General features: G+C 40.6%; 8 protein-coding genes across 8 annotated transcripts in view; 5 read left to right on the top strand and 3 right to left on the bottom strand.

The window, feature by feature from the left end:
• Positions 1 to 199: 199 nt before the first annotated feature.
• On the top strand, positions 200 to 567 carry VTP21DRAFT_3257 (uncharacterized protein; the record flags this gene model as incomplete). The annotated part of the gene is made up of 3 exons (XM_069393540.1): positions 200 to 289; positions 358 to 471; positions 541 to 567. The coding sequence occupies 3 exons, from the start codon at positions 200 to 202 to the stop codon at positions 565 to 567; spliced, it is 231 nt and encodes a 76-aa protein (XP_069249261.1).
• Positions 568 to 651: 84 nt separating this feature from the next.
• Positions 652 to 1,923, bottom strand: VTP21DRAFT_3256 (uncharacterized protein; the record flags this gene model as incomplete). Its single annotated transcript, XM_069393539.1, has 1 exon — positions 652 to 1,923. The coding sequence occupies one exon, from the start codon at positions 1,921 to 1,923 to the stop codon at positions 652 to 654; it is 1,272 nt and encodes a 423-aa protein (XP_069249260.1).
• A 354-nt stretch (positions 1,924 to 2,277) lies between these two features.
• Positions 2,278 to 4,816, bottom strand: VTP21DRAFT_3255 (uncharacterized protein; the record flags this gene model as incomplete). The annotated part of the gene is made up of 10 exons (XM_069393538.1): positions 2,278 to 3,156; positions 3,225 to 3,326; positions 3,398 to 3,523; positions 3,595 to 3,717; positions 3,790 to 3,888; positions 3,962 to 4,096; positions 4,164 to 4,292; positions 4,354 to 4,455; positions 4,525 to 4,734; positions 4,802 to 4,816. 10 exons carry the CDS (start codon positions 4,814 to 4,816, stop codon positions 2,278 to 2,280), a joined length of 1,920 nt encoding a protein of 639 aa, XP_069249259.1.
• Positions 4,817 to 5,364: 548 nt separating this feature from the next.
• Positions 5,365 to 5,658, top strand: VTP21DRAFT_3254 (uncharacterized protein; the record flags this gene model as incomplete). The annotated part of the gene is made up of 1 exon (XM_069393537.1): positions 5,365 to 5,658. One exon carries the CDS (start codon positions 5,365 to 5,367, stop codon positions 5,656 to 5,658), a length of 294 nt encoding a protein of 97 aa, XP_069249258.1.
• A 2,796-nt stretch (positions 5,659 to 8,454) lies between these two features.
• On the bottom strand, positions 8,455 to 10,220 carry VTP21DRAFT_3253 (uncharacterized protein; the record flags this gene model as incomplete). Its single annotated transcript, XM_069393536.1, has 8 exons — positions 8,455 to 8,825; positions 8,883 to 9,164; positions 9,234 to 9,315; positions 9,375 to 9,462; positions 9,530 to 9,633; positions 9,705 to 9,779; positions 9,841 to 9,890; positions 9,953 to 10,220. 8 exons carry the CDS (start codon positions 10,218 to 10,220, stop codon positions 8,455 to 8,457), a joined length of 1,320 nt encoding a protein of 439 aa, XP_069249257.1.
• Positions 10,221 to 10,755: 535 nt separating this feature from the next.
• VTP21DRAFT_3252 (uncharacterized protein) lies at positions 10,756 to 11,319 on the top strand (the record flags this gene model as incomplete). Its single annotated transcript, XM_069393535.1, has 1 exon — positions 10,756 to 11,319. One exon carries the CDS (start codon positions 10,756 to 10,758, stop codon positions 11,317 to 11,319), a length of 564 nt encoding a protein of 187 aa, XP_069249256.1.
• A 938-nt stretch (positions 11,320 to 12,257) lies between these two features.
• Positions 12,258 to 12,821, top strand: VTP21DRAFT_3251 (uncharacterized protein; the record flags this gene model as incomplete). The annotated part of the gene is made up of 1 exon (XM_069393534.1): positions 12,258 to 12,821. One exon carries the CDS (start codon positions 12,258 to 12,260, stop codon positions 12,819 to 12,821), a length of 564 nt encoding a protein of 187 aa, XP_069249255.1.
• A 342-nt stretch (positions 12,822 to 13,163) lies between these two features.
• The window catches only part of VTP21DRAFT_3250 (uncharacterized protein), a gene marked incomplete at both ends in the record, with an annotated part of 3,864 nt that continues 2,993 nt past the window's right edge, over positions 13,164 to 14,034 (top strand). Inside the window, 3 exons of the mRNA XM_069393533.1 lie at positions 13,164 to 13,315; positions 13,420 to 13,584; positions 13,722 to 13,974. Of these exons, the coding sequence (XP_069249254.1) occupies positions 13,164 to 13,315; positions 13,420 to 13,584; positions 13,722 to 13,974 (570 nt within the window). The remainder of the gene's footprint in view (positions 13,316 to 13,419; positions 13,585 to 13,721; positions 13,975 to 14,034) is intronic.

The raw sequence follows: 14,034 nt of genomic DNA, 5'->3' as shown, positions 1-14,034 counted from the left end.
ACTACAGTTTACAAAAGCGAGAGCGATAAGTTGAAATAAAGAGAAGGAATGAAGTGGATGATCTTCGAAGCTCGAAAGATTATGTGTTTAAAAAAAAAGGCAAAGAAGCTAAAATTGTCCATCTTGTGCATATGTATTACAGTCACAAATTCAGATATTCGTTCGCAACTGGGCTTCTGGTCAAAAATATAATACCTTAATGACGCGACTCTATCCACGTTCAACTCTCCGTAAAATCATAAAGGCTCATCAGCCAAAGTCGCAGCTAAGTAAAAATGCAGATGTTATGGTAGCTTACACCGTAAATCTTTTACATTTCGCGTTATTTTTTTTTCTGATCTACTTTCTCCATTATAGATCTACCTTGACTATGTTCTTTTTCTGAAACGCTTAGCAACAGAGGCGAGCATAGATGCATCCCAGTCTAAAGAGAACGTGATAAGAGCAAATCATATTAATACTGCTCTCGATGTAAGCACACTTAGCTTCGTATGTTGTATTAAAAGAGGCGCTAATTTTATATGATTCTTTTACTACCAGAGAGTTCTTCAACAGTTCAAGGGCTAATCATCTCAATCCTCATCAATTCATCTTGATATTAATATATCCTGTATTTTTAATAAATATACATGCTTGCAATTGCACGCAACTTCATAATTGATTGTCTAGACCAACAAGACGATAAAAATCAGAAACAAGATAGAGGGAGCCACAGAGCACAAGCATGCTATCATCTTCCTTAGCTTCAGTGGCAAGGGCTTCCTCGAGCGACGCTGCTGAATTAACCCGTGATCCCGCTGGCGCTGACCGTGTAATATCTTCTGGGCTTACGCACTGAATCCAGGGCATTCCCTCCGGTTGTGAAAACCCAACCGCGCAGAGTGAATCCCCTTCACGAACAAGAAGCTGTAATAGTTCATTAACATCCTTTCCTTGGGTTGCTCCTACGATCCATTTTACTCCGCCCTTTTTACCCATACGCACAAGCTCTTGGTCCACAAACTCGCGCAGAGCCATTGCAGCAGCTGGGTTATGCGCTCCATCGACGAGGACTTTCCCGAATTTATCACTACACACCCAATCCAATCGGCCAGGCCACCGCGTTGTTCGTAATCCATCTACGATATGTTCATCGGTTATTCGCCCGAAAACGGATGCATGCGTTCGACGGAGGCAATCGAGGGCAACTACCGCCGTAGCTGTATTCTCCAGCTGAAACTTTCCGTGTAGCGTGAGAGGATAGCTAAGCTTCTTGCCTCCCAATACAGTTGTTTCCGCCCATCCATCTCGTCCTATAGACACTGCAGGCTGCACCATATATTTTTGACACTCGAATTCTCTTGCACATTCTTCTAGCACCATTCTTGCATTTTCTTCGCGCTGCGGTGCAATGACGACGATCCCATTATGTCGCATGATGCCTGCTTTCTCACGCGCAATAGCAGAGATTGTCCCACCAAGAAATGCGGAGTGATCCATGGCAATAGAAGTGATAACGCTTAGTAAGGGCATAGGAAAGACATTGGTTGCGTCTAGCCTTCCTCCCATTCCAACTTCCACTACTGCAACCTCTACTTGTCGGCGCTCGAAGCAAGCAAACGCAGCTGCCGCCAAACGCTCAAAGGGACTTGCGTCGAGAGATGCACGCCTGCATGCATCGGCTATCTCATCGTGCAAATTTTGATAGGCGACTCGATCAAGGGCCTCACCATTAATACGAATGGAATCGCGTGCTTCGAGGAGGTGCGGAGAATTGAAACGGCCGACTCGATAACCAGCCCGCCGCAAGATATTATCAATGTATGCGCAGACTGAACCCTTACCATTGGTGCCGGCAACATGAATAACCTGCAAGCGAAGGTGTGGATTCCCAAGCACTTTCAAGAGGGTTGCTATGCGTTCGAGGCCAAGTGTAATGGACATTGAATGTGTCAAGAGCTAAAATTTTGAAAAAAATTGGCACGCACACGGCCTAATTTTAAATATTCTAATAGTTTATCTTACTATTAGAATATTTAAAATTAGTTTATCTTACTTATAACCCTTCTCTAAATACAATTTGGCATCATAGAGATTTTATCAAATTTAGTGATTGTTGAATATGATTCAAAAAAATCAGCGTAAAACCAGCACATTACATGATATTGATACAGACTTGGAAAGAAGTGGAAAGAAGGAATACACAATACTGTATAAGAAAATCGACTATAATAAAATATGAACTGCAATTATGGAGTATTTGTAAGAAGATAATAAAGCCATCGCACTGATATTAAATTAAATCGTGGGAATCTGTAGGATTGCATTTCGGAGCTTTTCACTCTCTTCTCTGAAATGCACCACTATCTGGTCTCCCAACTCGCGCAAACGCTCCACTTGTTTTTCCAATCTTTGGCGATAATACTGCTCCACAGTCAGTTTTGATTCCTCTGAAGAGAGCACGACGGGAATGGGTAGTCTCACGAGTTCGGGCGAGAAATTAGCGAGATTTGGATCGTACCCATCGTTGTTTTGCTGTGATCTTTCCTCGAGACGAGCAGAAGGGAGCGGCGTTGTTGTTTGCGTTGTGGTTTTCGATGGTTTCAAGGGTGTTTCACCCGCAGAAAGTGTTAACTGACCCTTCTTGACCCCATTCACTTCGACTTGATTAAATCTTTCTTCGACTTCTTTGTCCTCCTCCGTTCTGTTCAGGTCTTCTTCTGCAATAGCCGCGATTTTAGGTTGTGCTATCTTCTTACCTCTGCCACCTCCCCGATTTGTCCTACTTTTTCCAGTTGCGGACTCTGGGGCAGTGACTGGCAAATCCTTCTCCGATGGTGCAATTGATTCTATTTCATCTTTCAGAGTTTCTGACTCCTCTGCTATCGTAGCGATTTTCGGTGCTCGTTCTTTTCTTGTTCGACCCTCCCTCCGCGGTCGACTAGCAGCAGACGCTACACTTTGTACATCCTCAGACGCGGCAACGGATACCAGGTCATCTTCTATTGTATCGACTTTCTCCTCTGCTGTCGCAGATTCGTTTTTAGATGATGGAGCCTTCTTTGCGCGTGTTTTTCCTCTCCGCTCTGCAGTAGCAACAGCACGCCCTGTGCGGGAACGATGTTTAGGTGATTTGACGTCTTCCGGGGGGACAATTGATTCATCATCCGCTACGCTCTGTGTCCAATATTCAGATTTAAAAGTTTAAATAAGCGCTGGTTTTAAAAATGATAAGTATACCACACCTCTTCCACTATTGATTCTAGCTCCTCGTCCTTCTTAACTCGTTTACGTCCCTTGTATGTCCGGGCATGTGTTTTTCGTAGTGGTTTGACTTCTTCCCATATCTATTTATATAGTATATAAAATAATTAGGACTATACAAAAATACATAGAGATCCCGGGAAATAATACTGACCTCGTCTATTTCATTAACGGGTGGATTATCTGGTTTCACTTCTTCTTCCTCCTGCCTTCGCTTTCGAGTTCTTGGAGGACGCTTATTTGGTACAGATGTAATATCAGTCGTCATTACCGACGCGGTCTTGAAGGTAATAACATAAAAATTAACCTAAAGCTACTTTTGATCATTATTCCGACGCTATGAGTATATACCTCGTCAACACTATCAGTGTCCATAGTCTCATATTTTTCTGCTGCTGAAGCATTCTTTCGCTCACGTGCTCGCGTAGTCCGTTTGTTAGATATTGAAGCCACCTCATCGGCAACAGACTCATTCTAAGAAAGGAAGAGAGTTACATATTATAAAAACTCTACAAAGACATTTCTAGGATAAAGGCAATCACGTACATCTGCAATACTCTCGGTATCATCCAGATGTTTTCGCCCACGAGAACGAGTGGCTCGCTTCTTCGTAATAGGAGGGATCTCATCAACAAGAGATTCATACTGAGTATCAATGGAAATAACAATAGGGTTAACATTCTTCTTTAACTACCCTTCTGCAGAATAGGGCGCTAACCTCATCGGCTACACTTTCAGTCTCTACTCCTTGCATTTTTTTCGCTGGGACCTTTTTTCTCGAACGCGCACGGGTTGCTCGGCCTGTGGTTGAAGCACTGTCATCTATAGCGGTCTCCGTCATTACCGATTCAGTCTAGAAAATAAGCGACCAAAAATAAATAATCAAATAGTGTCTAATCACTTTATTGACTACTCTATACCTCGTCAATTAAACTTTCTGCATCCACCGCGGTTTGTTTTTTAGCATTTTTTCGCCCACGACCCCGTGTCGTAGGTTTATTACTTGAATAAATATCACCCGCAACTGATTCTGACATTATTGAATCAGTCTATTGGGAACACAATTCATAAGTGCATATTAATATATCACTAAGATACAATTCTACCCACCTCATCTTTCATGCTCTCGGTATCAGTATCTTGTTTTCGCGAGCGAAGCCGAGCTGAGCGCTTACTTGTTGTAGAGGCCGTATCATCTATAATTGACTCTGCCTATTCATTCGAGAGAAAGTAAAACATCAATAAAACTCGCTAAATAATGAAAAATTAGTCAGGATATACCCTATCAGACACCAGGAATATTGCTTCCCTGCATTGTGCAAATTCCGCTTCATTAGTTTTGACCGCCTGTAGGTATTGCGCTACGCGAATTATAAGCGATTCTTTTTTTCCTGTGAGTTTTATATTTGCCCCAAGCTTGTCATTGATTATTCGAATGGCTTGTTTAAGTTGGGTCGCAAGCATAAAAGGAATAACCTCATTGATGAGTTGCTTTTATAAAGAAAAAAGCAATGAACACGTTAGGGAAACAGCAGTGCGATTCTAATAAAATACATACCGAGGAATCTGCCATGTTTGAGTTGCTTTGTAAATGGATTCAAATTAAAGGACCAATTCAAGACTTAGAGTCCGACATCCGATAAATAGAAGCAATCCAACGAATCTTTGATTAATTACGCGTTAGAATTGATTTTAGGTATATATAAAGGGAGATTGCAAAAGAGTATATATATAATAAAAATTTTTGACGCGAGGAACGCGATTTGAATCAATCGCGGTCGAGGCGCAGTTTAGCGGGAGTATTAATAGACAATAAATATAAACTTAATCTTCAGGATCACTCAATATTCGAAAATGCTAGTTAAGGAACCCACAGGAGACTGTCAAGAAAATGGGAGGGAATACCCGGCTTTAAACAAACTCTCTTGGATACAAAGATGAAAATAAAATATAATTCCTTGACTCCATTCCTTCTTTTGGCCCCCATCCCTCCTCAGCACCCTTTCCAACTCCCATCCACCAACCCGAATAAACTGTAGAATTATGGTGCTTACTCTATAAATCTTCTGCACTGTCTCTCGATATCCATCCTTCTCGTATGTGACGCAGCTCTTGACTCGTATGGGAGTATGGGAATGCGTCTCTATCGGCTTATTAGGTATTGGCCTAGCAGCCGTGGTGATTAGATTCGCCATGAAACGAGGGCGCATATACGGGATTCTGCCAGTGATTCTGTGGATTCCGGCGCATCTGATAGTAGCGTGGTATCATGCGTTGGCATTGCCCAACAATAAAACCGGGTGGACCCAGGTGTCGCGCGAACGGATGAAAATATGCGTGTCACCCTGCATGTGCTTGTGTTTCTCAGCATCTTGGTGGTTTGGGAGCTGTGGCCTAGGTGCGAAACACTTGTAACGCAGCTATAGTTAGGCATGGGTAGCGTTGTGAATTGTATTTTATTTTTTGTTTACGTAGCTGTTGGATCTGCCGGATATTACTAAAACCCTTTACTTTTTGTATTTTAATACTTCCAAATTAATCCATACGTTATAGAAATATTTAGCGACTTTTGGTATCCTATAATAAAATAATAATAATAATAAAGAGTAGTAGGAGAAAAGATCAGAAAACAAATCGCTAAATTTATTTAAAAGAAATTAAAGAACATAATCGGACAATAAAATAAATAGAATGTGGACTATGTCAGCAGTCCATGCTTCATGATGATGAGACGGTTTTATTAGTTAAAACGAACTACTTCTAGAGGTTAATACATAAAAAATCAAGGAAAGTTAAGAAAATCTGAGGAAATTTTGATCGAATATCAGAAGTAAAGAAATATTTCACAATTCCTTAATATGATGCCGTAAACGTTAACCCGAAATTTCCCTATTTTACAATAGCCTTTTTACAAAACAGGTACTAGCAGCATTGCCTTTAATGCAATTTTGGGGTTCGCTGCAATCCATCGTGTTACTCCTCCCCCGCAATCAAGTTATTGTGGTCGGTCTTCTATGTCGATAGCGGATGATGCGTTGCTTCTCAAGACACTGAAAATCTTGTAACGCGAGAGGGCCCTTACGACAGCAGGGTTGAGAAGGAATACTAGAAAATTTAGGACCCCTTGCAATCCAGTTGTTATTGAATCGGCACGCATTATTACTATGCTCAAAGATGTTTGCTCTTGCTTCAGAAAGAAAATCCAATCGAGTATGATATTCGCCGGACAGCATATAACAAGTACGGTGGGATAGAGAAGAACACGCAATACTGAGTAAGTAAATCGTCGCTCTCTGTCTTGCACCTCCGTGGACATAGACCCGACGTTTTCGCGGATAACGCGCAAGGATTTGTAAACATGAAAGATTACTAAAATAATGATGGTAAAAGAGTACAAAATTGCGGATATCATCCAGAGATTAAAACATAAAATTTCAAGCGCAAGGGCCGGTGCGAGATCCAAAGATATGTAAATATTTTCCTACAAATAAAAAATGTAATTGCTTCATCAATATTCCGAGGAGAAGCGCCAGCATCTGAATATTTTTTTTTACAATTTCTGTATCCCAATATATATCACCGACGAAAGGGAAGGGAAGTGCTAGCGAAAAGCTGGCCAGTGTTGCAACGGGACAGTACAATCGCTGAATCGATTTTAAATTCTTGCGGAGGCAGAGAAAGGATAGGTGTAGATCGAATGCAATTGTGGTGCTAAGAAAAGCAAACCACATCGTAAAACAATAGCTCGTGTATGCGAAGAGGCGAGGAGACCAAGGTATAGAATTGACGATAATGTTCATTACAGAAGGATTAACACGGATCAAAAAATTTACCTACAAAGTCAGAAAACAAGGGGTTTATAACATCACATCTCGGAGGAGATTGCAAATGAATCGTTACTCGAGATAATACGTCGACAAGTCCGATCCAGAGAGAAAGTTTGAGTGATATTGTATTCGTGATGGCAGGCTGCTTGCACCGAAGATAACCGACTATTGCCATCATGGCAACAGCACATACTATGGATGATACGTGTAACCAGTTGTATTGATCTTGAACAGCGTAAACGTTAATCTTCGCTGACTCCGATGTGCTATTGTGATTATTCACAGAGCTCATATTGTACTTGTAGCACTAAGTAGGAGAGAAGGAATAGCAATTACAGCCGTGTAGGGAGGTGGCCAAGGTATGAGAAGTGTGACTTATTTTTATGTCTGAATCTCAATTCTCAGCTAATTTAGCATGTGCCAGGCCCAAACAAAGGACTTTCCTTACTAAATGCAAAACGGCTTATGAGTGTTTTCAGATATCAGGATCTCTATCTTTAAAAAGGCAAAGTTTTCAGCTGAGTACTTCAGTAATATGGTGGGTCTATCACATCTATAATATTTTGTGATAATGACATTTTTATTCTAAATCCAACCTTCACTATATTATTACAAAAGGGCCATCCTAATGCCAATATTTTTCTATTAAGGTACTATGATTTCATTCGAGATTTAACAAGCTTGCTACACATCGGCATTCTTTAGCCAGGTTTCTAGTCGGCAAAACGACATTAAATCTAAATACCCTCGGAATCTGAGGGACTGCTTAACGAAATATCAATTAAAAGAGATTGCGTTATTTTAAAACGAATGTTAGCAAGGTGTCAGGCTTAGCTATGCATTGACCAAATAACTTAGGCTGTTATTAGTGGAAAATTAAGCGAAAAACCATAAGTGGATGATATTTCTTAAATAAACATTTATAGGCAATTATGTAAAATTGCGGAAGCATCAATTTTTTTTAGTTGTTACTTGAGGTTATTACTTGAATATAAAGGAATCAATTTTTGGTTAATTTTGATAAGATTAAAGCTAGGATTCAGCCCCAATCATACTCCAATATCTAGAGTTAAATTTTCATCAGGGCCTTTTGTAACAGTTGTCGAAACCAATGATTTGGGATTAACCAAAGGCAGTATTCTGAAAAGATAGTGGTGATTATTGAAATTGGCAAAGCACGAATATCTTAATTGGCAACCTAAACCAAGCCCTTCATTTTAGTGCTTACATCCAACACGATTCAACCAAGTAGCTTTCATCGGCGACTAATATAGCATTAGAATGTTTTCTATTTTTGAGTGAACACAAAGAGGCTAGCCAATATAAATATAAACTCTGTACAGTTTTTATTAGTCATCTAATACAAAAATAAACAATCGTTGCATTAGAGAGCCCAGAGGGGCCACTCTGCCTTGTATTCCCAATTTTGTCCGCGATATAGTACTGCCTTCAAGAAAATAGTTAGGTCCTCTACCGTTGGATCTGGAGGAGGTTGTTCACATGCTAAACACGGAGTATCCTTGTCAGGGAATATTGGAGTGTAGAGGGTTGAGTGGGAAGGAGGTCCAAGGCGGTTTGCGAGGTTGTCGATATGGGAGGATTGATTTTTCTGTTGGCGCTGTTGTTGAAGAAGAAAGAGAGGGACCTGGGGAGAGCCAGAAAATTTGGGATTATACAGCCTGTCATTGGTGATAGGGAATTGAAGATGGGCGAGATGAATACGAATCTGGTGTGTTCTGCCTGTGTGTAATATGCCTAAAAAAAATATTAATTATTATAAAAGACGAAAATTTAAATATCACATTAACTCACATTGTACCAGACTGGTATTATCCTCCGGGTTATAGCGCACTCTCCTGAAAACTGTACGACTTGGTTTCCCATTGGGGTCAATTCGAATCTCTAGTGGTAACCGTTTCAACATTAAAATGGGGGCGGTACACTCCACCGACTCGGTGGGAAATTTCCCATCCACCACTGCAAGATATTCCTTATAAAGTTCACGGCGACACATTGCGCGCTGCATTGGATGCTGTGCAACATCATCAGCAAGGATAATAATCCCTGATGCAGGTCCATCGAGACGGTTTAGTACTAAAGTGCAGGCAATAGAGTGTCATTGACTCATTCATTCAAATAAACTAATTAGACTTAGAAAATTACTATGCATGTTGGTGGGAATTTTCCCCGACAATTCCAAGATTCTCATCATTGAGTTATAGGTGTATAATCCATTTGGGTGGACCTATCCAACACCGGTTAGTATGACATTCCTAAGATATGGAAGCAGATAACGAAACTAACAGGTATCCCATGAGGTTTATCAATCACTGCGACACTGCCAGAATTATGCAATACTTCTATAGTGGTATCGGGAACCGGAGGTTCATGCCTGAGTCGCACGCAAATACAAAATCAGCATCTTATATGATATGTGAAAATAAGAGGTAGAAGCACACCGGTGAATTCGCAATGTTTTTATACGGTCTCCATGCATTAATTTATAATCTGGACTAATCTTTTGGTTATTGACTGTTATTCTACCTTCTAAAATGGCTTTTGTCTTGGAAAAAAATTTAGCTTAATTCAATACGCAGAATTTGCAAAAGCGAGAAAAGAAACTTAGCAACTTACCACAACATCAATAGAACAGCGATTAGGATATTCCTGCTCCATGATGACGGGAAGTGTACGGCCAATATGGCGTTCCTATGAAAGTGATATCTAAGCTTGAGAATTCTCTGGTACTTTAAATTTTACGCTCTAATACCTTTGCAAAAGAGACAAAGGTGAAGTTGTACGGCTTGATTTTTCGAAGTCCTTAAGAACATAAAAATACATTATATAGGGGCGATTTTTGCAACTAATTTAGTTGTACCTACTGTTTTCAAAACAGTACTCAACTTTCAATCCATCATTCGCTTCGAGCCGGTCTTCTTCTATTGCCTTCTTACGCACTTCACGTCGGATCGCTCGCATTGAGTCTCCCGGATTTCGTGGCTCCGCATTATTGTCGGTAGAAAGAGCTGCTAGAGTTGAATAAAGGGAGAGTCGTGAGGATAAACGATGAAATACGGGGTAGATGAGCGTGCTCTTAGAACACGACAATAGCATGGCAAACTTTATAAAAATGAAGCTCGAATAGTGCATAGGTTATATAAATCTTGCGCCACACCACAATAATGAATTCGATCAGCCGCAGTTAACTTCGAGACAGCCTGATTCAGGCAGGTCACAAGCAATTATACTTTTTATTTATTCTCCTAAGCATGTTGTCTTTTAACTCTGTGGAGCTTGGATAGGATTTGTGGCTCTTAATAGTAAAATAGCCCTAAATAATGTCAAAAACGAATGAATACTGGGATCACCTATTTGCTTTATTGTTTTATCACAAATATTATAGCTTTATATGATGTTCACATTTAATATAGATTGAAAATTTCTCCAAAGCTTGAATAGGATCAAAAGTGTCACTCCGACTTGCTTAAAATAAAGAGCTTAAAATTTTTCACCCAATCACGCCAAAAGATACTCATAATGAGTGGCAGACACAGTTGAGTTTGATTTATAATCAAAATATGAATTTCTTTCATATATAACTAGTAAAAAATACGCTCCATTCCATATACAACAGTTCACTTCCCTACAACCTATATCTCGCCAATACACGATTATAACTTCAACCATGTCTGCATCAAATATTGCACTTATTATCATTGATGTTCAAAAAGGTTTCGACGAGCAGGCTCACTGGGGAGGTGAACGTAACAATCCGCAGGCAGAAAGTCAGATATCCCGCATCCTTGAGCATTTCCGTGCCAAAAACTATCCCGTTTTCCATATTCAGCACGCTTCGACCACCCCTTCCTCGCCATTGCACCCTTCTAATCCTGGACATGAGCTTAAGGATGAGGTGAAACCACTGGAAGGAGAGCCCATCCTTAAGAAGACAGTCAACTCCTCATTTATCACAACCGATCTTGAGGAGAGATTACGCGCTCAAAATATCCAAGAGCTGGTTATAACGGGTTTAACGACAAATCACTGCGTCTCGACCACGACAAGAATGGGTGCCAATTTGGGATTCAAAGTATATCTTGTTTCGGATGCTACTGCCACATTTGCGCGGGTGGGTGTCTCGGGCAAAAAATACGATGCAACGACTGTACATGAGATGGAGCTTTCGAATTTAAATGGAGAGTTTGCTACGATCGTGACCACCGAAGAAGTGCTAAATTTCGTTGTTTAATGAATGAAAATTGTTGTAGCTTTTATCTTAATTTTAACTGTATTCTACCTTTACCCTTCGAACCCATTGCTTCTCAATTACCCTAAGGTACAAAGTTGTCGGAAATGCAGTGGCAAAAGCTCAATATCTCCCTTTTATTAATTTATTTGGAATTGTGTAGAGGCATTTAGCGCAAAATACATTGCTTAAATCTGGATATTTCCTTTCAAAAGCTGGTAAAAACTACAGTAAAGCATGGAGGCTCGACTCGAATTGGTTTGATTAAGAGCAAATTTCTTAATGGAAAAATTTCCACCTCTGGTTAAAACCAGAGCGTGAGAAAACTTTCATATAGTTCTACTATAACATCAGAAAAAGTGCAGTAGATTGTGTACCTGAATGAGGTACGGCGAATATATAAAATGCATTGAATTATATTTATCAAAGAAACCAGGAGTCCACAACAAATTGAACTTAAGAGTGAACTTCATTCATAATATACCCCTCATCAAATTGAGAAATCAATCTACGGTTAATTACGATTGTAGCAATTATGATGCAAAGTTGATCCAAATTGAGTATGCTACTCGAGTAATATTACGGTTGGGTTTTACGTTGAAGCTTAAGACATATGACCCTCAGATAGGAAATATCACTATATATAGCCTTCAAGAGTCGAGAATGATGCAGCCGTTTTGCTATCTTTTTGAAAAATAGATAACTGCATTGATAGATAGCATGTATGCGGGACTTAAATTCCACCCAAATCAGTTAAATTACACGTAGTTTATGAATGACTCAATCTTTTTAGTTCTCTAGTCAAAAGGTACCCAGGCTTGCAGGCAGACAAGATAACATATGCTATATATTCAAAGGTGAAATCAGCTTCGAAATTTAGTATTCCACTCATCACTCCAAGTGAAAGATTAGCAACTCTGCACCAGATACCAGCCAGAAACATGACTACACCCAACATTGCACTTATTATTATTGACGTCCAAAAAGGATTCACCGACCATGTTTATTGGGGAGGTGAGCGAAACAATCCACAAGCTGAGGCTCAAATATCTCGTATCCTTGAGCATTTTCGAGCCAAAAAATATCCCATCTTTCACATTCAGCATGCTTCTACGCGTTTAGCATCCCCTTTGCATCCTTCTAAACCAGGGCATGAACTTAAGGATGAGGTGAAACCACTAGAAGGCGAGCCCGTGCTGAAGAAAACCGTCAACTGTGCATTCTTCACGACCGATCTCGAGGAAAGGCTGCGTGCACAAAATATCCAAGAGCTGGTTATTACGGGGTTGACGACAAATCACTGCGTCTCAACCACTGCAAGGGTGGCTGGAGATAAGGGGTATAAAGCATATGTAGTTGCGGATGCGAGTGCCACTTTTGCTCGAGAAGGGGACTCGGGTGAAATCTTTGACCCGACCACGTTACATGAGATGGAGCTAGCGATTTTGAAAGATGAATTTGCCACGATTGTGACGACCGAGGAAGTATTAAAGCTTGTAGTTTAAATAATAAAAACCGGCATATCTCATTTTGTTTTTATATATCACTGCAAACTACCATTGCTTCCTGGTTGCCACTAGGTACAATGCATTGGGGAGAGCTCAGGGCCCTATCCTTCTATATAAAAATGAATATAAGCAAGTGGTATATAAAACACCGCTTAAATCCGGATAGTTCTATTTGGAAACAGGTGAGAGCAGCATTGAGGTCTTACTGGATCGATCTGAATCGGACTGGAATGGTCAAAATTTCTATTTGGAAGGAAGCTTCTTATAAAAAGAAACGTGAGAAGTTTCACAACAAACCGTAACTACTTCGGCTAAAGTCAAGCGTGCAGTCTAGAGAGCATGGAAGGGTGGCGGTTCGGGTCCGCAGTTGCAGTACCACGAGCCCATTCAACGGCAAGAATCAAACAACCCAGCCGTGCTTTGCATAGCATCACCAAGTCAGTGCCGGGGACGATGTCACCCATTTGTGACGGCGCTAAGCTCCAGACCACGTGGGTACTGAAGAAGTGGAAGAAGCGCTCTGATTTTGGAGGCGGTTTGGGAAGGAAGCGTTTTGCACTTATTACGACAATTCTATATTTTATTGTAATGTCAGAGCGGACAAATGGCGAGGTCCTCCCATGATACAATCCATTCTAAAACGAACACTTATTTCTGGGGCACTGTTGCCCTCCTCCAATCACCGCCGGTCTTTTGTTGTGGGTTCGAAACAGAATTCTATCAAAGAAGGGCTTTCCACTCCGGCGGCGCAACCCAAAATGTCAATAATTGATTAAACTTTACAGCTTTCTTATATTAACGCTGTTTGCCATAGTTAAACTCCAAAAAGTAACTATCTTTCCTCCACTTTCTCTCTCTCAATTTTTTTTTTTTTTCCATTGCATGTGGTATGTATAGGAAAGCTCAAGACAAAAGTGCAGTTTCCGTCAAAGACAGCAAACCAACTACTCCTTATCACACCTGGGATATAAACAGAATCGTCGAGAACTTCAATGTTAACCTTGAAGATGGACTTTCAACAGAAGAAGCCCAACGTCGCCTTGAGAAGTATGGGTATAATGAGCTCAAGGGTCAAGGTGGGGTGAAGTGGTACAAGGTGCTTCTCAGACAGGTGGCAAATGCCCTCTCCATTGTGTTAGTCCTTGCCATGGTAAGTGTCCTAATCCTCAAACCCTCTCTCCTACCCCATTCCTCCAACATAACCCATTTG

This window comes from Calcarisporiella thermophila (genome assembly GCF_041956535.1).
Source record: "Calcarisporiella thermophila strain CBS 279.70 unplaced genomic scaffold VTP21scaffold_17, whole genome shotgun sequence".
Lineage (NCBI taxonomy): Eukaryota > Fungi > Calcarisporiellomycota > Calcarisporiellomycetes > Calcarisporiellales > Calcarisporiellaceae > Calcarisporiella > Calcarisporiella thermophila.
This window is presented reverse-complemented; position numbering and strand designations above follow the sequence as displayed.